General features: G+C 36.3%; 1 protein-coding gene across 4 annotated transcripts in view; it reads right to left on the bottom strand.

Moving 5' to 3' along the window:
- Positions 1 to 23,264, bottom strand: part of CCDC148 (coiled-coil domain containing 148) — an 83,693-nt gene that overhangs the window by 9,671 nt on the left and 50,758 nt on the right. For all 4 annotated transcript variants that reach the window (XM_062578773.1, XM_062578777.1, XM_062578775.1 and 1 more), the window contains 2 exons: positions 13,370 to 13,510; positions 4,385 to 4,503 (listed from right to left, as the gene is read on the bottom strand). In XM_062578773.1, coding sequence (XP_062434757.1) covers positions 4,385 to 4,503; positions 13,370 to 13,510 — 260 coding nt within the window. The remainder of the gene's footprint in view (positions 1 to 4,384; positions 4,504 to 13,369; positions 13,511 to 23,264) is intronic.

The raw sequence follows: 23,264 nt of genomic DNA, 5'->3' as shown, positions 1-23,264 counted from the left end.
TAACACGCTCTAGGTGACCCTGCTGAGTGGGGAGGTTGGACTAGATGATCTCCAGAGGTCCCTTCCAATTTTACTGATTCTATGATTCTATGATAAAACTGCAGCTAGTCTGGAAATTCCAGGCCAAAAAATGAAATGGTCAAATCAGTTAACTACTTCCATTGTTAGACAGCTATTAAGGAGAGGGGCTGTAGATTACAAATTTGGACTTAGTCACTTTAAATTCATTTACATCCAGATTCAGGTGCTTTTAATTCTTTGCTTTGATCTGGTCATAACTGCTTATCTGGCATCTTGCAATTACCAAGGGAGACATGAATAAATAGAGCACCAGAGTGACTCTGTAATAATGAGGTTTTTATAAACCCAATTGCTTGATTTTATCTTCAATTTAGAAGCAATTCAGGATAACAAGAGACCATTTTTACTATCTTATTGGATCTATCCCAGTTTCTACGTATTCTCCAGGCCATATCTTGTTCTTAGAACAGTCAGCTCCTGCATCCAAAAATCTTTTCCATCCCCCCAAAAGCCTGAAAATGTTTCAGATCAGAACGGTGATACTGGCCTGTCCTCATCTTTTATGCTCAGTTCTGCAAAGACTCTGATTTTGTGCTGTTACAGGTAAAGCATATAAGAATGCAGTTAGTATCTGTAGGTCTGCAGTTCTGCACTGTGAAATCATTAAGCTAGTGTGTCTACCTAAGTTCGGTGCAATATATTTTCTAAAATGCCACATACTGTACCTGTGGCACTGAAGTACCTAATAACAGTAACATCTTTCTGCCCTTCTTTGATTAATGTTTGTGAAGGCATTGAAGATGAAAAGCACTAAGTAATTTCAAAGAATTATTAATCTCCACAAACAGCAAAGATTTTTCTTTATACTCTTCTGTTTTCTACAGTATTCCAATTTTGGGAAACATAATGCTAAGCATTTATTGACTTTTGATTCATAACAGCTTGGAAGTGTATTTCTTACTGCATTCCTCAATGAACTGTGCCATTTCCTTATACTTTATTCTATAACATTTGTTACCAAGAGAAAAGAACTTTCCCCAAATGTATGTCACAGTGCAATATACAGCTTTTTAAAAGTCATTTTTCCATATCAGTTCTGCTGAAAGTTCAGTCATTTATGAAGGTGTGTGTGCTTCTTCTGCTATGGAAGCTTGCTCATAAATCCAAGGAGAAGATCTTGTCATTTTTGTGGCTCTCTTCCAGCATCTTTCCAGTGGAATTCGGCTGAGTTGTGAGCACATATGGCCCAAGTAAGATCATCCCATTTTCAGTGATATTTTAATAGCATATAGCCACCTTATATTTTTTTTCAATTCCTGCTATGGCAGGAGTGGCATAGGCTAACTTGGAGAAGCTGGGAGAACCATCAGTCCACTGGCTACTCTCTCCAGCTCTTAGAAGAGGGCGTAACAGAAGGGTAGCCTTTGGCAGCTCTGAAGGCTCATTTTCAACTAATGTGAAACGGTGAGAAATGTGGATCCTGATCAGGTAGGACATAAAGAGAAAATAGTTCAGTAGTATGCATTGCCTAGCTTTTGTATGGGCCTACACATGGAAGGACTGTACTTTGTTTCTTTATATTTTAGTTAAATGTATAATAACCCAATCAAACTGAGCAGAATCATAAGGCTAAGGAGATGCATGCCTTTGATGACAGCTTGGATTCTTACTAAAATGAATATTATTTCAGCACAACTTTTATGGAAAACCTATAATGCACATGATACAATCAACATTTTGAATAACGATGTATTTACTCAGGTATATGCCTCACATCTACATTTTCAAAATCCTCTGCACACCTAATATATGCTTAAAAACACTTGTAAATGATTTGGTTCTCATTTTCATATAGTCAGTAACATGGAGTTCAAAATTTTCAGGTATGGGTGCCAAATATGGGGCAACAAATATATTTAAGAACCTATTGTGATTTATTGCAAGTACCGAGTCTTCACACTATCCTATTAGCTTAAATGTATATTTAAGTGAAAGTTAATCATAGAATCATCATAGAATGATAAGATTGGAAGGGACCTCTGGAGATCATCTAGTCCAACCCTCAGCATAGCCCATACAGGGACTGAACCTGTGACCTTGGCATTAGCAGTACCATGCTCTAACCAACTGAGCTAAACCTGGATTTAAGTTTTGAATATATAGAGTTGTGATTGAACTCCTCTGCTACTGCAATGAAAACTATTTCCCAAATACTTTTATTTTGTCTTTGAATGGCCACTACATAAGGAAAGTTCAATGAGAGTAAAATGAAAACCCCTCCACATGGCTCTTAAGAGTCGCATCCACTCAATAGCAGTGTTAGGTCTAGCTGCTTAAAGTACAAGTAATCTGAATCCCACTGGAGTAGTGCCTTACTTGGCATCAGCCTTTTGCAACTGAAATTTTAAAATAGAAGTAAAGAGGCCAATAACTATATGCATCAACATTAAAGTCACTAGAGTTTCATCTCCGTTTTTCATGTTTGCAAGGTGATGGCCTTGTTTCAACAAATCATAAGGCTAAAGAGATGCATGCCTTTGCTGACAGTTTGAATTTACTGTGATAAATTTATCTTTTAAGCAGAACAAATGACGGAACACAAAGATTACTAAATAAAAGGGAACTTAAGAACAGATCAATGAAGATAATTTGCCCTGAAGCTTCAATATAGTTAATGATAGAAGTTTTATAGGACAAAAAATGAGTTGCTGAAAAAATTTTTAAAAATTCTCAACATTAAAAGAACTCAAAACTTTTGTTCCGGTTTAAATTAAAAAAAATAAAGAGAAAGAAACCTACTTCAATGAAAGAGTTCAGCAGATAAAAATGGAATAAAACAGGAGAATTAGAAAGATGAATTCTAAGATGATTTACATATAAAGAAACAGAGAGAAAAAAAAATAAGTGAAATGACATCATTCAGAGTCTCATCTGGCAAGATTAAATGCCCTATTTACAAAGGTAAAGTAACCATATCTAGTAACTCTAAAAAAGTTTGAGAGTAGCTAAAGCTTATAAGAATAGCATTCTGTCTAGCATATGGAGATACTTCCTAAATAAAATTGTTTTGGTCTCTTCTGCACAAGCTGCTGCTTTGTTTCAACTACAATTCCACACAGTAATGGTTATTAAATGTAATTATACTGGTTATTTAGACAGAGCTTAAACCAAAAGGAATGAATGGCAGTATTCCAAGATTCACATCATTCACAATATTTCAGAATTTTGATTTTTCAAGAAAATATCTTTACTCAATATGAATATTCAGAGTGTTTGAAAAGCACTTGAAACCTGAATGACAACTTAATTATTGCTGAAAATCATAAACAGATTTTGGTCTTTGAACTTCAGGAAAATATTTTTGAAGAGATGAACTGAGCTAAAATCATTGCAGGTGTGTTTAAGGATAGCCATACATACATTTATAACATAAGGACATAGACATTTAAGTTTTAGCTGTCAGCAAGATATTATAACAAAATAAGATCAAAGTGGGTTTCCCATAAAATGAATAAGACAAATGTTTCTTCAGCAGATCATTAAAAGCCATACCCTGCAATGAAGGCTTGGCAAGGATTCAAATGGGAATAGGTTGGTATCCTAAATGACATCAAATGAGTCAACAACCTCTACAGCATCAAATTAATGCATTACAATACACATTTGCGTTTTGATTTCACACTTTAAAACATCAGTTCTAAAGGATTAGGAAATCATCATAAAGATGTTCTCATTTGCATTTGTTAAAATTCTAAAATAACGTTGCTTGACAAAAAAACACCAGAAACACTACAAAAACACCTTTTCTGTTGTAGTATAGTATCATCTATGGTGATAACAATCATGAGGAGTCATAAAGCAAATAAGATGTAATAACTGTTAGCAAGACTAAGGTCTGAATACTCAATAGTTTGAATGTCTCAAAATTTGGAGGTATAATTTAAGAGCCTCTAATATTCAAAATCTTTGGGACTTTAAGTGCTCAATGAGCTTCTCTTATCTATCTCCCAAACAAACCAAATCTGACTGCAAATAATTTTGCTAAAAGGGAAGGTAGAAGGTCTTATTACTCAACTAGAATAAGAACACCATGAAGAAAGTTAGTTTCAGTATGTGCACCTTACTATGATTGAAACAGTTTATGGTTTACATAGGTCTAACATTTTGATTAATACGATTTAATTCAAATTGTTTCAGGATTCAATTGTGATGCAACCTGTGTATGCAGACTGGGGTAATTGCCAAACAGGAAGGAAAAAAAATACTTAATTTATTCTAATTTGGAAGGTTGGGAGATCAGAACAAATTAGATTACAAAAAACTACTATTGATGCTATAGTTATTCACATTTAATTTCTTTTACCTTTCTTTGTCTTTAATTGCTTGTTCGGCCATTAATTTTCTTAATTCTTCCAGATGCTGTATATATTTCTCTTCCTGTTCTTGCCACTTGAGCTGTTTTTCACCCCAGTATTTTTTCACCTAGAGTTTGAACAAATACCGTAAACAAAATAATAATCATTCATAGTCTAAGACAGTGAGACCAAACAAATCAAGAGAAGTATTAAGTTATGGAAAAACCGAAGCTTATCTTTTTAAAATAATGTTTATATTTGAGAACAGTATGTGTTAACAAAAAATTTAATAGGAGCAGAATAAGAGAGCATGGAACTGCAAAAACAGAAATAGTAACATCAGGCCTTGGACACTTGAACTTTCCCATTTTCAGCTCTGAAATCACCTTCATTTGCTCCCACCAAACCCTTCAACTATGTTGTTCAAGTGAATGTCCCTTGAGTCAAAATGTCCTAGTTTAGCTCCAACAGCTGGATCCATGCCAGTGCAGCTTATTTTGGCTGAAAAGGAGTATTAATGTGGAACTTACTAAGTAATAGGAAAAAGTATATGGTGGTCCTCGTGTAAACATGCAGCTTTTCCAAAAACATGTGAAAAAAAGGCTATAGTAAGGGTGTGAAACCTGAGCAGGGAAGCTTATCTGAAAATAGGAACTTCTGTTGATACAAAAAAAGGAATCATGTTTTAAAGTAAATATTGGTCAAGTGAGACTCAGAATTTTTTATTGGAATAAATTCCATGGGACTCAATTCCCAAAACTAGACCTGTTCTTCAAAGATAAACAGGCACAATTAGTAGTAAACTTCTTATTCCCACTTCGTCATCACATAAATTACAAGTGTTATCTTAAAAATTGTTGCAGTGATACACTTCCCCAAGATTTGAATGGTGACTTGAGCTAACCTCACAAGCCACCAACCAGTTCTGAACTCTAAGAAAGCGGCTTTTAGGCACACGAACAAGAATTGTCTTCTCATCTCTGAAGCGCTGACTTCAGAGTTTTTTTATAGAACATTCAAGAGCATCCAAATTCCACTGAAATTCTGTAATATCACTCCAATGTTCAGTGATTAGGTGTTCTAGTGTTAGGCGAATCAGTTCAGGTACTGGTGACAGTTCTGGAGCCAGACAACACAGGCCTTGCAGAGAACTCAGGAGGCTGTCTAGTCCATGAAGCATGGCAAGCAACCTTTCCAGTCAAGAAGACAGCCCAAAAATGGGAAGGTATTAACTTCGCTTCTGAGAAAACAATATCAGCAATTTTCAAGGAGTCCCAACTGCCATAGCTGGATTGATAGCACTACTGCTCCTAATAAGTATAAAGGTAGGTATAATATTTATACTATGATACAATATCAGCAGTGGCTGTAGTATAGATACACTCTGACCCTTTCAAATTTCAGCTACATTTACAAGAAGATGTTGTTCATCATCTTCACAGAAATAAGGCTTTCTCACTTTAGATGTCTGGTAGGGGAAGAGAAAAAGCTGTGCTTCTTAGAGAGCAAAAGGTAGGTATGTCCTACCAGCAGCAACACAGCAAAATTTCCTAATGGTGTTACATCTAAAGGAGTGACAGTGGCTGATATCAAGCAAAGCTTTCAGCTACAAGTAATTGTAGGCCTTATTAAAGCTGATGGCTGCTAGAAGCAACTTTCACAAAGGCTAAGAAAACATCCTTTATGGAACAGAAACCACAGAAAGACATGAATAGCACAGCTGAACAAAATACTGCAACCACAATTCCAGTGCCACGGACTGAGAAGTCATCTGCATCCTCATCTCTCACTATACATCCTTTCCTGTGACACATCGGCTCAGGACGTGGCAACCAAACAGCAAATCAAATGTGTCAGGCATCAGGATTTATTACAAAAGGAATAGAAAACAAAGCAGAGAACATAATTATAGCAGTATGTGAAGTTCTGGTTCCTTCCTCTCAAAAAGGCATCTTTTCTTATAGAAAGAGAAGTGGAGAAGAGAAAAAAGGTTCATTCTGTTCATACTAGTTTTCATATAGGTAATGATGGAACAGGATGAGTCTTTTCAGATGAAAAAGAGAGAATTTGTGGAGGATAAGATAAGAAGCCTAGAAATTCATAAACGGCATGAAGAGGCTGGATAGGATTCAATTCTCTCTCTTCCAGTATAAGAACTAGGAGGCTTCAAATGAAGCTACTGAGAGCCAGACTCAGAACAAGCAAGATGAAACAGTTCTTCAAGGAATGGGCAGAACACTTTGTGGATGGATACAGGAGCTTTACATGTGTTTGAGCAAAGACGAGCAACTACTTGAAGAGAGAGCTATTGAGGAGGGCTTATTAAATAGACAAGCCACACTGGCATCAGAAAATATAGTTGGCGACTGGAAAAGTAACCAGATGGAGAGAGGGGAAGCATTACACATGTTTACCCTACAATTATGGCCACTGCCAGGAGACAGAACATGGACTGGTGGGCGCTTGGCATGAATCAGTGCGGCCACTCTCGCCACCTGCATGCCATGCAGGAAGGGATGCCTACGCACCTCAGCTGATAGCACAAAACTCAATGTTGGCACTAACTTGGTTGTGTGCCTAGGTGAAAACTACTTACTTTTTATAGTATTAACCTAAGACAATCCTTCAATCAGTTCAGCTATATCACAAAGCTATAGCATGAAAACAGGCTTTATGAAGATTGTCATGAGACTGCTATATTTATCACTGAAGTTGGAGACAAACTCTTTATTGCCAAAAAAAGAGGGAGAAGAGGCTGATTGTTTTGTTTTTACAGTAAGGTAGCTAAAGAGCAATAAATTTTGTGGTGCAAAAAGATAATGGAGAAAAAGTCTCTTTCCTTGCAGCCTAGGCAAAGTCAGAGCTAAGTCCGCTTATGGTCGACTTTATCCAGTTTACTTCAGCTATCAAGACAGTTTCTTGTTTCTAGTAGAATTTCACATGGCACTTTACAGCTAATGAGCATCAGTTATCTTACTACCAAAAACTGCATTTTTTTTATAGCAAACAAGCCCAACTGAAAATCTTATACAGGCCTCCTCTGCAGTAGTACCCTGCTAATGACAAGCAAACTGACAGTAGACAGAGAAATAGGCTACTTTTCAGGGAAAGGAAAGTGACCCTTACAAACAGAACTATGCTTTGAGTCAGGCACTGGCTAGATCTGAGCCTGCATGAGGCCAGAAAGAGACACACCATGGTGGGGTGGCAGAAGGAATAGCTATTTCCTGCTTGATTTCTATGAGTTGGTCTGAAGATCATCTTTGTGAGGTCCATGTGGGACCTTTCAGCAGGTTAACCCCTGCACATTGGTAGGAAATAACAAGAGTTCAAGAAATCTGCCCCAGACAGTTAGGCTTTGACAAGTAACAGGTTACATGAATTGTAGTTATATATATCCATGCAGTAAGATGAATTTAAAGAACAGTGCAACATAGGATATGGCAAATCCACATGCCACACATGTACAAAATATATGCAAAAGATGATTGTTAATACAAAATAAAATACAAATGTAAAAGAAGAGGTGAAGATACATAAAATCAAGAGTAAGAGTTTTTCAAATAAACACTAAAAAATAAATCATATTTTAGAAAAAAAAATCATTTAATTTACTTGATTTCTAGAACTAAGTTTCAAGAAGGGTAAATGGGAACCTCTGTGTAAATGTAGATATAAGGACAGAGGAATGCATTCAAGGAGCTACACTCATTTTGACTATCTTAATATAAAACAGTTCAAACTGTGTAAGGTGAATAGATGTGATCATAATACTGTACCTCAGTCTACAAAAGGTAATAACTATGCTTTTTGGCAACATGACATTTGAGCCATTTCTTGTATCCTTTTTGCCTATGGAAAGCCCCAACACATCTCCATATCAGGTCTCCAGCATTTCTTGATCCTGCAGTCCCTTGCTCTAACTGAAGCTAAGCTGACCTATCCTGCCTGTACCACTTAACATAAAATAAAGTACAACCCATATTCTATGTCATCTCTATCAGGTATCATATGCTCTTTTCTGTATTATACAAAGTACTCTGCTTATACCAATAAGAAAGTTAAGATTAAATGATAGGAGGATTCATGTTATTGGAATTTCTCTTGGTTGTACTTCTCACTCTTTCATTCCTATTTTTTTTCCCATTCCATATGCAGATACCAGAAGAAAAAGATGAGCTGTGACAGAGAAATAATGACATATCCTGATGTACTTTCAAATCAAAAGGCAAAAAAATGGCAAGAGAACGGCACAGTGCTTCATACTACTTTACTGCTGAGAAACCCCAATTCCTTAAACTTAATAGGCTTCTTAGCAATTGCTAGACTGAACAGGAAAAGAAAAGCTACAAAATTCACTAATATTGGTTGCTTCTAACAAAAGGAAGATAATGTTTATCTTTAAAATTAAAATTGATTCTTTGAAAAGACTGTTTATGACATCAGAAGCATACAGTTTTAATAACAAAGCTGGAATTACTTTAAAATGTTATCATTTAGAATTCACAGACAAAAACATAATTAAAATCAAATAAGCATTATATGCATGTTTAAAAAATGTAAAATATAGTTGGAAAAACAGAGAATAACAGCTTTATAAAAGATGCAAATGTCTAAAAGCAGGGATATTCAGTGTAAGCATGATAATAATGATAAAAACTTAGAAATGTTACTCTAAAAGCAGAGAAAATAATTTAAGTACCTTAAGTAACATTAGCTTTGCTTTTACATTCACTTTAAATTAAACATCCTGCACATGGAGTTTGGGTTTGAAGCTTTGCTGAATTGAGCTTCACAGGAATGCCTACCTGCACACAGTCCCTTAATAAGAAGGGTTTCTATTCCATCCCAAATCAGGGAATTTTTTTATATGAACTTTAATTCAAGCAAGAGCTGGAACCTGCATCGTTTAGGAATTCTGCAGAGCTCTAAGCATGAAACTCAGAAACAATTCAAAAAATACAAGCTTACATAATTTGAGATATATTAGACTACAAATTATCTTATGTATTTTAAAGCACTGATTGCAAAATGCTCCAAGAAAATGTTAATTAAAAAAATCAACAGATTTCTTGACTTATAAATACATCAAGTTCCTTAAGACAGAGAGTGAAAGTGTCAGACCTTACCCCCACCCCCCAAAATGTAGGTAACTGCTTACAACCAAATTTACTCAGGTAATCATCTCACATAGAAAAAGCTTCATGAAATAGCAATAAAAATAACTTCTGTAACACTCACTGATCTATGTTGCACTCAGGCCTCTTTGGGAGGCTTCAGCTGAAATGCCAGTCAGAATATTATTCTCTTTAAATGATCTACTTCATAAAAACAAACCTTTAACTGTCAGGATTCAGGATAAAACAGGTCTGTCAAACTGCTTATATTTCCAAATTTCCAATTTATAAGCCAGTCATCATTTTATTTAGACCATTTTTTACATAAGAAGAATATGAAAACAAAAACAATTATAACCATGTTACTTCAAATGCTATTCTTAAATATTAAATGGAACGCTTATGTTTATGAAATAAAATTCTCTCTTTTCCAATTATTCCATTTTCTCTATTCCATACTTTATTTCTCATAAAATCTAATTAGGAGCCATAGGTTATTTCTGAAATTCAATATTTAAATATATAGGGAAAAGTCTGAGGTCATGTGGTCTAACAGAGTAAACATAGCATCTGTTTTTAAGATTCAATGTCATTTTACCCATACTAAGGCTTGGAACTATTTGATATACTCTGCCCATGCTACAACCTAGGTAGAGAGGGGACGTTTATTTTACATCAATCGTGCTTTTTTTTCTTTTTTGCTGCCACAGATCATTCACCAGAAAAATACCCCTTTTAAGGGGTATTTTTAAGTAGCCCTTTTTAAGGATCGAAGATCTAGTGTATAATAATAATGTATAAACGCAACGCATGACTAGTGACCTCAGATGGCTGCTGTTCTACCTGTGCATAGGCAGAGGACTGTTCTACACAGTCATTATATATAGGTCATAGAAGAGGTGCAAAGTTTGCACAACTGAAATAGTTACACCTGAAATAAGCACCGCTGGTGGCTGGGTCAGCATAGCCTCACCAAGCCTCTTCCCTTCCTCCTGGCTTTATAGCTGCCTGCCACTATATACACAGTGTAAGTAAAGACAAATAAGCAGAGCAAAGTGTAACAAAAAAGGCAGAACAAAAGCTTTTCTTAATCTAAGAAACAAGTCATCATTAAACATGGGCTGCACCTCTCTCTGCACCTGTGTTACCAGTGATGGTAAAGAAATTGCAAAAGCTTAAAATCAGACTCTCCAACAGAGACAACCTACATTATCCATCAAATACCAAACAAAACTGCATCACATCACACCCTGAAAACTCTTCCACAAGTTCACACAACACATTGAAAAGTTCTATAGTAACTTGTGTCTTCAACTTACTTTATAACATTAAATACAGCATCTAACAGCAATAACAACACATCAACCAAGAACAAATACCAGAAAACACATGCCAATGTGAAAAAAATCAAAAAACAGAGTTTAATTTTTAATTTAATGCACTTGTGCATAAGCTTGGAAAACTCCCTCGGGCGTTTTTATAGAAGTTTATGCTGAAAATACTGTTGATGTCTACGATATGCTTATGCAACTTATGCACAATACTGCCTAATTCAAGGAAAAGGTAAAATCAATACTGCCTTAAACAGGATTTGTCTGAAAATGCACATACAGCTTTCTCCATAATTGAGCCTAAAATGACAACATCTTAAATAATACAAGGATAAATAAAATAAGTTGAAGGATAAATAAAACAAATTAAAAGTATAAAGCCTTGAGTTCCTTGGTCTGACCTCATAGCTGGCCATGCTGTGAGCAGGATGTTGGGCTACAGACCTCAAAGTCCACTCCAATCTGCATTCCTATGGAAAGCATTAGCATTCTGCATATCTTGAAGGAAAGAATAACATCTCTTGAAACTGAGTTTTTGACAATAGTTGTAATTTTGCTGTGTGATTTAGCATATTTTGTATGCTCTGTGCTCTGTGTAGTACTGTGCTCTGCCAAGAACCTATATTTGATATTTAGGATAAACGGCAGAGTAGGAATAAAGCCAGGTGACCACTGTAAATGAGTAAAGTCTTCAGGTAAAGGAGAAAACTGGATACATCCAGTACGTGAATGTAGTCACAGCCAAGAACAATGAGCTCAGAAATCAAATAAAATCAATTTGGAATTAGGCTGCTTTTCAAATGTTGGCTCTGGAGACTTGCAGCAATGAGAAATAATGAGCAGACAACAGCCTCTATCTGGAGACAGAGTCTTCAGCATCTTTACTTTCAACCATGCACTTCTTTGCAGAACTGTTGATATAACTATATTCTAATGATTATCTAATGGCAAAATTATCATCTGGAATACAATATGCAGCAAGGCTTCTGCCTTCGATATGTTTGATATGGCAATACAACTTGTTTCATTGGACAAAGCAAGGAAAGGATATTTGAACGCTATAAAAATTGATAGGGAAATTCCAAGTAACATAGGATTTTATTTTCATTCTTCTGCTAAGGGAATCAATTTTACCAGCCTGCAGAGAACTCCAAGGAGGTATATTAAACAAGCCATTTATTTTGCTCTGCTATAATTTCTTTTCTGCTTTCAGTAATTGTTGCAAATTAAAATGTTTCAGTAACAACTTAAGCAAGTAGTTTCAATTTTTTTCTGCAAAGACTATTACTACAGATAACCTCTACTGAAATGAGAATCCCTCAGTTTCTAGGGAGTCTAATTACCCACATCATGCTCCTGTCAGTATTTGTTTGCCCCCACTTACATATGTTATAAAGGGGACATGACAGATAAATAAAGATAAACAGACAAAGGCTAAATAGAAAACGCGACAACGGAAACTAAGACCGAGCTTTTCTTCTTCTTTAAACAGGCCTTCGGTAGTGTGAGACATACTGACATCATTAAAGCTTTCAATATGCACACTATGAAGATACTCTGTTTGGAACAGTTTAGCCTTATTTACTCAACTCTGCTTCTAACAGACATGTTATAAGAACAAAATTTTTAGTCATCATTCTTGCAAACACTTTAACACGTGTAGTCCCATGAACGTAAAAGAGATTGTTTACTCATCAGCATTTGAAAAATAAAATTACAAGAGTTCATCTTATACTCTAGCTTATTTTTTCTTGAAATAGTTATGCATTAATAACAAATATTCTGCAGATGAGCTAGGACTCTAAGAAAGCCATATTTTAGTGAAAAAAAACAAAATCTATAACCTTAGAATTAAAAACTCCCAGCTTTGTGATATATTATTACAATAAAAAAGTCATCAGAAATACAGCAAATATATGACACAAATTTGATTTTCTAAAAGCACTGATTTTCTAAGAACACTGTGGTGAATTTCTGGTTTTCTAATAAGATGAAGTTCTTGCTTATGAATCAAAGCCATTTCCAAGTAGTTATCAAACAAGCACTCAGAATGATGTAACATAAATTTCTGATTTCCTGAAATGGTTAATATTATCATTGTGTTTCAGGCCCACTCTTAAGGTCCTCACAAAGAGTAGCATGCTATCGTGCAGATAATATACTGTAAGGCTCATTTGCTGCATTGCAGCATACTTAACTGCAGCACTGGAAGCCTTCAGTAGTCTCTGACACATTACTGAAAGCACACAAATCTGTAAGTGTTAGAAATCCAGCAGAGCCTCTGCACTGATTTTTTGTGCCATTGCGATACTCACAGACATTATGTCTTTGTGTAGGTCATTTTTCTGGAAACATAACAAATTAACAGAATCAACGTGCAAGAGCATGCAGCTTTAAAGATAAATCAGACAGTGGCACATTAACCATTTTCTAATCTCTATACTAATACTAAATACTGTTTACAAGAATATAAAGTAGTGAGATCAGTTAAAGATTTTAAAGGTAATTGTATATATTAACACATCCAAAAATACATTTCTCATACTTTTTCTATCTCCTGTGCTCTACGAATCATCTCCTGTTTTTTCTGTATCTTTTCTTTTTCATTTTTCTTCTGTTTTCTTCTAGTTGCTCTAGCAGCTTCTAGTTTAGCAGCCTCCTCCTGTTGCACTCTCCACTGCACAACCTGAAATAAATGGTTGAAAAACTTTAAGTTTAGACAGCTCTGCAACAGAATTTGTGCAATACTATGATCCTGTAAAGCTAAGAATTTTAAGGAAACCCACATAATCTATTTCTAAGTTAAGATTTATAATTTTATCAGTAATATGCAATCACATAGAAGCACCATTTAGGCATATATTAATATGTAATTCACAATTGACTAGTATATTCTGCAATAAAATCACATGTGAAAAGTTAAAGATTTTAAATAAAATTCTCAAAAACATCAGATCTTATATTCCCCTTCAGCACTTACTCTTTCAATGATATATCAACATCTTAATGATCCTGTCCCTTTTTTAAGAGGAGACCTGGGTTCTATGCCACTGTGGGTGGATTTGACAGCTTTCTAGGTTGGTATGGCATGCTGTATTTTTATTTCCCAAATTAGATGTTATGAGCGGTTAGATATTGCTAGAATAAATTCAATGGGTGCAGAGAGACGCTGTTTTCCAGAGAAATAATGTGCTGCTGATCATGTCATTGTCAATCCCTAATTTAAGGTTTGGACATGCAATCAAGAAGATCAAGCTGCTGCAGTTTGAGAAGCTACAAATTACCATTTGAGCCTCTGTAATCACCCATAGCCATCCTAAATGCAAGGAAACATGCACTACCCACATCTTTCAGTGTAAGCCCTTTGGCGTATGGGTCAATCAGGAGGAAGTGCAACTAGAGCAGAAAAACAGCAAACCAGAAAAAGTCATGAAGAGAAGGATTCAGGCACTGCTCAAGTACTCATTCCGGGGGTGTGAAGTAGCAATCTACAGGCAGAAAACTGGGGAGCAAGTTGACAAGTCAACTTTGAAACTAAGGAAGAAAAAATGTCTGAAGATCAATCATTATTTTCATCTCTAGCCCCATACCTCTTCTGTCCCTTTGCCCAGCTGACTAGCTACAGGCAGATGAACTCCCCGAGGCAACCTGCTTTTGTCTATACCCATCACTGACAGTAACTTTATATGCCGCTCTGTCTCATTGGCTATTGAACTTTCAACTGATTCATAACACTGACATGGAGACCATAATTGACCCCATTTATCTAAAACCTCTTCCACAAGAAAATTTGAGATCCAAAATGCTCGTTTGTTTGAAAACCTGCTTTCGTCCTCATCTCATACTGTTTGATGTCAAGCCCAGGTCACCTAGATCGCCTGATACCTATTTTCTTCTGACTTTTCTACTTCAGTTCAGGTATTGTGACTGATCTACACCATACTCAGTTCCGTCTCTGCTACTGTTCGGCATTTGTTGTTGCTAACGTATTTTTACCCACCTGCATTCAGGCTGTTAGCTTTTCTACTCACCTCTGTTATGACTATATGTCTTTGGCATTTTTGTTATATATTTTTTTGCCACCAATTCTCTGCCAAATTGGAACAAACTACCTTTTATAAAAGCAGCAGCTTGATCCTCTTGGTCTCTATGGGAAGCTACTTTGTAATCTCTTGGCCACCTCCCCGCCGCTAGTTTAGGACCCCTCACTTCTTTTGTGTTCTGCACTAACGACTTGGATATCTGCACTGATAATTCTGCTGCTTTCCCATTGCTCTAAAACAGATTCACTGGAGGAGATGAGGGAAGTTAAGGAAGGTTTCCTATTAACATTGCCCACACTCCTAGTCACGTGAAGTAGGTGCACAGCAACACAGCTTCTCTCCCTCTCTCACCACATTAGACTATGTCTGGTAAGCAAGGAAACACATCCTGCATTCATTTTCCCATTAGATTCTGATTCATTCATAATCTACCTGAGGTGTTGAGGCCTAATGTCTAAAAGGATATATGCCACAAACTTGCATGAGATTTTTAATCACGTTTCTTACTTGCACATTAACCAAATAGTTCACTCTGAAAGGCTACTCAATGAGACTACTCTCAATAAAAATAAACAGATCTCAGTTTATCCTGCCAGGATCATGGTACAAGTTCACAGAGCTCTGGAATCATCTTTTGCTAACCATTACTTTCTTCTTATGCTTTACTCTATTCCCTGTTTCCTCACAGCTTGTCATAATGCCTGATGCGCAAATGTATCCCTGAGGTTTTACCCAATAGAACTCTGTATCCAGGTATATCCAGATATCTGTTATTAAATCCCTTGTTTCTACAACCCAATATCCTCTAAGAAAGTAAAATTCGAGTTGTACACTTTCCATCATCTACTTGGTAGTGTATCTTGGGGGAAGGAAATTCTGGAGGACTTAATCTTTGCAATCTAGTGATTGATTCTGAGTTGTCTATTGTTCAGAACAGCCCATCCTCTTTCATGTTTTGATGGATTACCTGGAATTATCCATCACAGAATTAACAATATAAATGAAAAACATGAAGATAATATAGCATGTTGGTGCATTTCTGATCCTTTCCAGGATGCACCATTACATGTTAATCTTCCTGAGGATTCACAGATATATTTACAGAAGACCAGCTCCAAAAAAAAAAAAAAAAAAAAACCTACCAGATTCCAATCTCATCCTTTGACTCAAGCATTTCCTTAATTGCACTTAGTTTCCAAACACAACTCTGCAGAAATCAACAGACTCCTGTGAAAAAGATTTCAGCTTTTGACAGCTTTCAGACTGTGAAATTAGTCTAATATTCCTGACACCTGCTCAAGAGTTGCCGGTGGTTAGTGTAACAGTCTTGTATATTTGGCATCTCACTCTCCTGAGAGAGCAAAGACATCAGCTACGGTACAGATTCCTGGGACTTTCTCTAACAGCTAGTTAAGCTTGTGCAGAAACACCACAGACAGTACGGGTGTTTCAGTGCATCTATAGTTTACAGTGCCTGCCAAACATTTTAATAAAATTTGTCAGGTGGCTGGATTGATCATTCAGCTCAATATGCCAAAAGCTACTCTTGACATATTCTTGACTTGCTATATTGGTTAAACAAGACAATATGTTGTCAGTATCTGTTAATGCAGAGTGAGTTCTTTTCAGTGTTCTCGAGCATGTTGTTCCGAGCCAGTGATACACGATTTACCCCAGTGTTGTCAATACTAGCTCTTTGCTGATCTATTACTGATTCTATGATTCTATGACTATGTGCTAGTTTCAATAGGATAAACCATGTCTCCTTTTTGCTGGCTTGCCAGTTCTTTTTGCAATAGATTTGGCAAATATTAATAGAACTCCATTTTTCAGCAGTTTCATAGACAGTACGTGAAAGTCTATTTCTAATTTCAAATCACCTTTTAAGTGTTTATTGTCTTGAACTATATCCTTATATTTTCCTGCAGTTATAGGCACAGTTATTAAAAATCGTTCATTGGCATGTTGAGAATACTTTGATAAAGAGCTTTGTTAAAGTTCATGGCCCTGTTGCCCAGCAGAGGGTGATGCCCCTACGCAATCACCTACTATTAATTCAGCTGATAGAGTTATTTGCTTTGTTTCCTCCTACCATTCGCTCTTATCATGAGCTTTTGATCACATTTCTCCAAACTAATGCTGTTTGAACAGTGGACCTAGCTGTAAGGTTATCCCAGAAATATTGACACTCAAAATCATACTTGCTGATCTAACAGAATCTAAAACAAAATGTGGCAACTAAGTGGCTAGCAACCTTGTTATCTATTACATTGAGCACTGGGGAACTGCTGAAGTGATACTACAGAGATTCTTCTCTTTACTGGTAGTTGTTCAATCCATTCATTGACATATTTTTCCTTCCATCATGTGAAATTATGATAGAAAGTGTTTCTATTTCCCACATTTCTTGAACAATTTCCCAATGGATTTGATAGCACTGGAACAGGTTGCCCAAAGAGTTGTAGAGTCTCCTTCTCTGGAGATATTCAAAATCCACCTGGATACAACCCTGTCTACCATGCTCTAGGTGATCCTGCTTGAGCAGGGATGTTGGAGTAGACGATCTCCAGATCTCTTTCAACCTCAACCATTCTGTGATTCTGTGATATTTTTTCCTTCTGCAAAGTTAAATACAGTGTTATATTTATTTTCCCTTTATGTCTTGTTTCAAATAAAAAATTCCAAACTAGGCTCTTAAACAATAACTCTTTGCAGTCTCCTAGAAAACTAACTTTAAGCAGCACTTAGAAACCCGAGTTTTTTTTTTTTTTTTAATCTCTGAGGAATGTTTCAGTAATTCTTCATCTAGCTTTCTGTAAAAAGCTTTTAAAGGACTTTGTCTTTATTTTCTCATCTTTACTGCATTTCACTATCTCTGTATGCTGAATTTTGGCAATTCTAAAACAATCTCTTTATCCTAATTCTCTTCCCCCAAATCAAAATAACCCCAAAAAAAAAAAATCTTTAACCTGTCAAAGTCATATATGCTAAGTTTCTATAAGAACTGAGGGGCAGACTGAGCACTTACAGAACATACAGACCACTTTTTCAAAAAAAAAAAAAATCTGTTAATGAGAAATGACATATTACAATAAATACCACTTAAACATAAGTACTGTAATATGAGTAGTTCTAAGTATCCACATTAAATCTTTTTTCTTATTAAAAAAACAAAAATCACAAAAATTAAATGATTGATCCTACTTGAATACATCCTGCATGCAAATCATTTACCTTCAGTTCCTCAAAAAAGGTTATTAACAGAAACACTCAGCAACATATTTTGCTAAGTATATTCCTCCCAAGATTTCATGCTTTTGGTCATCCCAAATATTTTAATGACTTTAAGTTGTATTTTCCAAATAGTTTCCAAAACATATATATATGTTTTATGACCTGATTAATCAAGACTGCCATACCACAAATACCTTGAGCACTCTTATGTAAGATATTGGAGATTCACATTCAATACTTTATTCTGTATAAAGGAATATGAAATCACATCTACAATTAAAATTATTCTAGGTTGCAGAAATAACAAAACACTTTGAGGTAGGGACCTGTACCCAGCTTTTCAAAAAACTGAAGTGAGCAACATCGTTTCTAAATTAGTGTGAATCAGGGCCTTTTCATTCCCTGGCATTCATAAAATCATAGAATCAGTAAGGTTGGAAGGGACTGCTGGAGATCATCTAGTTCAACCTCCCCGCTCAGCAGGGTCACCTAGAGCATGTTAGACAAGGTTGCATCCAGGTTCCAGAGAAGGAGATTCCACAGCCTCTCTGGGCAACCTGTTCCAGTGCTCCGTCACCCTCACAGGGAAGAAATTCTCCCTCACGTTCAGGCAGAACTTCCTGTGCTTCAATTTCTGCCCACTGCCTTCTGTCCTGTCACACTGATGGGGACAACTGAAAAGAGTTTGTCCCCGTCCCCTTGAAACCCTCCCTTCAGGTACTTGTACACATTGATCAGATCCCCCCTCAGTCTGCTCTTCCGCAGGCTGAAGAGGCCCAGCTCTCGCAGCCGTTCCTCGTAGGGCAGATGCTCCAGCCCTCTGATCATCTTCGTAGCCCTGCGCTGGACTCTCTCCAGTAGCTCCATGTCTCTCTTGTCCTGGGGAGCCCACAACTGGACACAGTACTCGAGATGAGGCCTCACCAGGGCTGAGGAGAGGGGCAGGGCCACCTCCCTCGACCTGCTGGCAGCACTCTTCCTGATGCACCCCAGAAGACCATTAGCCTTCTTGGCCACAAGGGCACATTGCTGGCTCACGGTCAACTTGTCATCCACCAGCACTCCCAGGTCCTTCTCCGCAGAGCTGCTCTCCAGCAGGTCAGCCCCCAGCTTGTACTGGTGCCTAGGGTTATTTTTCCCTAGGTGCAGGACTCTGCACTTGCCCTTGTTGAACCTCATGAGGTTCCTCTCCGCCCAGCTCTCCAGCCTGGCCAGGTCTCTCTGAATGGCAGCACAGCCCTCAGGTGTATCAGCTACTCCTCCCAGCTTGGTATCATTGGCAAACTTGCTGAGGAGGCACTCCACCCCCTCATCCAGGTCATTGATGAAAACAGCATTGCAGCTGTTCTACTTGACAATCACCAGGAAAGTAGAAGAGTGACTCTTTCAGTGTTAGGATATTCACTTGGGAATGTCTTCTCTGTTCCTCACTGTTTTTTTCTTGAACGTTAAAGAATTATTCTTGTGTATGAAACATTTGTTTATAGTTCAGTCCTCATGTTACTCTCCCATACCAGTTCCAAAATTCATTTCTGGGATTTCAGTCTTCCTCTTCTAACATCTGAGATGGTATTTCTGTAAGTTTCTTTACCAGTTAAAAACATTAAGGAGACATGTAAATGCTGTAAAATTTATGGTAGTCCTTGTAAAGTAAGTTACATGAAAAAGGATCAGGTTTCTAGCTATGCTTTTTAGGCATAACAGAAGTGTACATTTTCTTAAGAAATAGGCAAAGATTCTCATCATGTAGTTCAGTGTAGGGACATTACCAAAATGGAAGGAAAGGAAATAGGTGAGAATGATCTAATATATTTTCCTTAAAGAGTATTATTGAGGTTCTGAAGAGAACGATTGAGGTTATGAACAATCATTCATCAAATGCAAGATGCATTCAGATATTTCAGAGTTTACTACAGTTGTGACACAGAGCAAACTCAGCATTAAATGGAATCTCAGCAATTTGGTGCCACTACAATTTGCTCAGCTTGGCAAGAATGAAAATGGGTAAGCGAGGAGTTAGGCAAAAAATGCTACATAACAGATGTTTATCAGACAGATCTTGCAGAGGAAGGCAGCAGGTTTGGGTCCATCTCATGCAGAGAGAATGACAATCTGATTATGACATTTCTAAGCTTTACAAGAATAAGAAAACCAGCAGGTGGGCAAAGAAATCAATAGCAGTGCAGTACGCTAAAGCAGATCATTTCCAATGGAAAAGTCAGCAGAGGTCAGCAGAAAAAGGATTCAGAAAACCCAGTATAATTCTTGATGAAAACAACCAATTACAAATTTTAAACCATCTATCTAAATAGAAGTATGGAACAATAATGAAAATAGAACAAGGATTACATAAGATGATAATTGTACAGTCTGTAAGAAACTTTTAGAGGGAAGGTGCCAGTTTTCATAAGACCCCGTTTTTCTGGAGCTTAGCTGTAATACCTGAATGAAAACTTCCTCACAGCATGAAACTTGTATTGCAAAGTGCTTGTCTAAATGGAAATTTTTATTTAGTAGTTCTGAGCAGTCCACACAGACATTTTAGCAGCATAAGAATCTAAAACAAAAGGCTAAAATTTTCAGTTACTTCACTTGCTACACTAATAAGCTTAAACAAAAATGTTTTTAAAATGAACTTGGAGGAACGTATGATCATTCACAAGCCACTTTTGAAAAGTCCAGGAAACTGACTGAAACGGAAATATCCTCATGAAGCTTTACTATCTAACAACAAACAAAAAGTGAATGAAATCTATTAAAACTCTACTTTTTTGCTGGAGCTAAACTGCTGAGACATTTGAAGAAACTTTAGATTTCTGTAATATCTTATTTGGGATTTTCTAAACTGAAATGACTGCTAAAAGTCAGACATGTAAATTAATCCTCAGATTAATTCTCTTTGCTCAGAGTTTGTCAGCAACACAACTGATTAAAGAAAAGCAAATAATAATAAGCAGTAAACACAGACTGCTGATACTAATCTAGTCTAAAATCATGTCAAACCTAATTATTCTTTCATTTTGGTTAGGAATTGTTTGCATGAAATATATGTTACACACTAATCTCATGACAGGTCATAACCACTTTCTTTGGTTACATTCACATAGGTCTTCTCTTAATGCCTTTTTGATCCAAGACAGAAATCAATACTGGGACACAGTCTAGATTTCCAACAGGTTTCATACAAATAAATGAACATAACCAAGCATCAAATAACTTCATTCAATGGACAAAACATTAATTATGCAACAATTTCCCAAACAAAGCTGATATACTATCATACCAATAATTTAGTGCTTATCTGCCCTAAATCACTACTGACGTGATTTGATGCCAATTTACTCGGTGAGTAGAATTTATTTTCCATTTTTAATCTTATCTAGTTAGGTTTTTTTAAAATGCATGATCCATTATTGATCAAGAACATAGCTAATAGGACAGAAGTAAGGAAATTGTCATTGTATTATACCTTCCCAGAACATTCATTTAGTCTCTTCTGGAGGCTGCATTTGAAATTAGTTTACCTTATCACGGTCCTCTCTCATGTTCATCCAATCCGTGCCTTTTCGTTAAGGCAAAAGAGGAGTCACCTCCTTTAAAAAGCGATTCATTATTTCAACAAAAAGAAGGAAAAATAAACAAACACAGAAAAGCACTGTTTGCAAAATATTTGAGATGTGATTCACTAAGTTGGCGTTATGCCATGCCTTCCCCACATCAAGATTTAAAATTATCTAGCATATAACTTTCTTAACAGAGTTGAACTAAATTAAAATTGTATATTACATAAGAAATTCCAAAAATTAGGAAATAAATAACTGATTCAAATGTCAAAGTGTTTTAATTCTTAAACCACATTTGAAGATTAAAATTTTCTCTCTGCATTTTTAGTCTCCCACCCCAAATTACTCAGGGGGCCAGACTATCCAGTATGGGGAATGTCTCCAGGGAGCACAGTTCACAGAAGCAAACATAGGCCAGATTGAAAACATTCCCAAACCAGTTCCCTATCCATATAGTCATAGGCTGAAAAAAATAGGAACTAAACTACCTTAACTCATGAAAAGAAAGGATGTGGAGCATAGCCTCTTATTGAGACCAAGCCTGCCTCTGTATTTACCTTGCAAACTACACCTTACTGTGTGTTTATACAACACCTGGCACTGTGAGAACCTACTACTATCTGAGAGCCTGTGTGAAATGCTGCAGTACAAATAACAACAACAAAGAGTAGGCAATGGAGTGTAATAGTTGAGGAATCTCTGTAGCATGCGTTTCCATATTGCTAACATTTTTCTGTTTAGAAGTGATGACCTGACACTGAATTTCAATGGTTCCTTTAATTTTTGCTTTTCAAGAAAATCCACTGCATTTGTCAGGTTTTCCCTCCAGAAGTAGTATTATATAGATCCAACAAACAACAACAAAAAATGCTGAACAATAATTCTGAATCACTAAGGCAGTCATCTGGGACCACAGAACACACACACAAAAAACTTAGTGTGTTCTTGATTGCAATCCTTCATTCCTAATGGCAAAAAACCAGAAGGATAAACTTTATTGTGTCAACATCAAGTGTTCTGTTTTAAATATTAAAAAATCTCAGTTGTTAAACCTAATATTAAAAACACACTGAAAGCTGGATCCCCTACTGCCTGTTTCACAAACAGGCTTACATTTTAGCAGTACAGCCACTACCAACATTAAGTTCTGAAAGTTTTTAATTACAATTGGCATTTCAAATATATTTCACAGTTTGTGTGTTACGAGAGGAGTTTTTGCCAAGTGAATTATTAAATTGCTGTGCTGAACAGAATGGGTACATATCTATATTCAGTTTATTATTTCATATTGCATATTACAATAATGTAACATAAGCTATAAACTAAGGCAATAAATTAGTTGTTTCATTTTAACATCTGAATAGTAGTAATGCATTCTACCATGTACTTAACACTACACATATCTATTTTAACGACAAAAGTTTTGAGAGACTGTTCTTGGGTATGCCTATTAAGTTAATATATGCTGAAGTTGCACCATGTAAGGTCTTCTCTTTAAATAAGACTGGCTTACGATATAACAGATCTTAAATTTGTCTAGGGTCATGCTAAGGGAGTTAGCATCAAGTTCCTTCTATCAGCTAAACAAGTAGGAACACAG

The sequence above is a fragment of the Rhea pennata genome, chromosome 6 (genome assembly GCF_028389875.1).
Source record: "Rhea pennata isolate bPtePen1 chromosome 6, bPtePen1.pri, whole genome shotgun sequence".
In the NCBI taxonomy this organism is placed as follows: domain Eukaryota; kingdom Metazoa; phylum Chordata; class Aves; order Rheiformes; family Rheidae; genus Rhea; species Rhea pennata.
The sequence above is the reverse complement of the archived record's forward strand: the minus strand, read 5'-3'. Positions and strand labels throughout refer to the sequence as shown.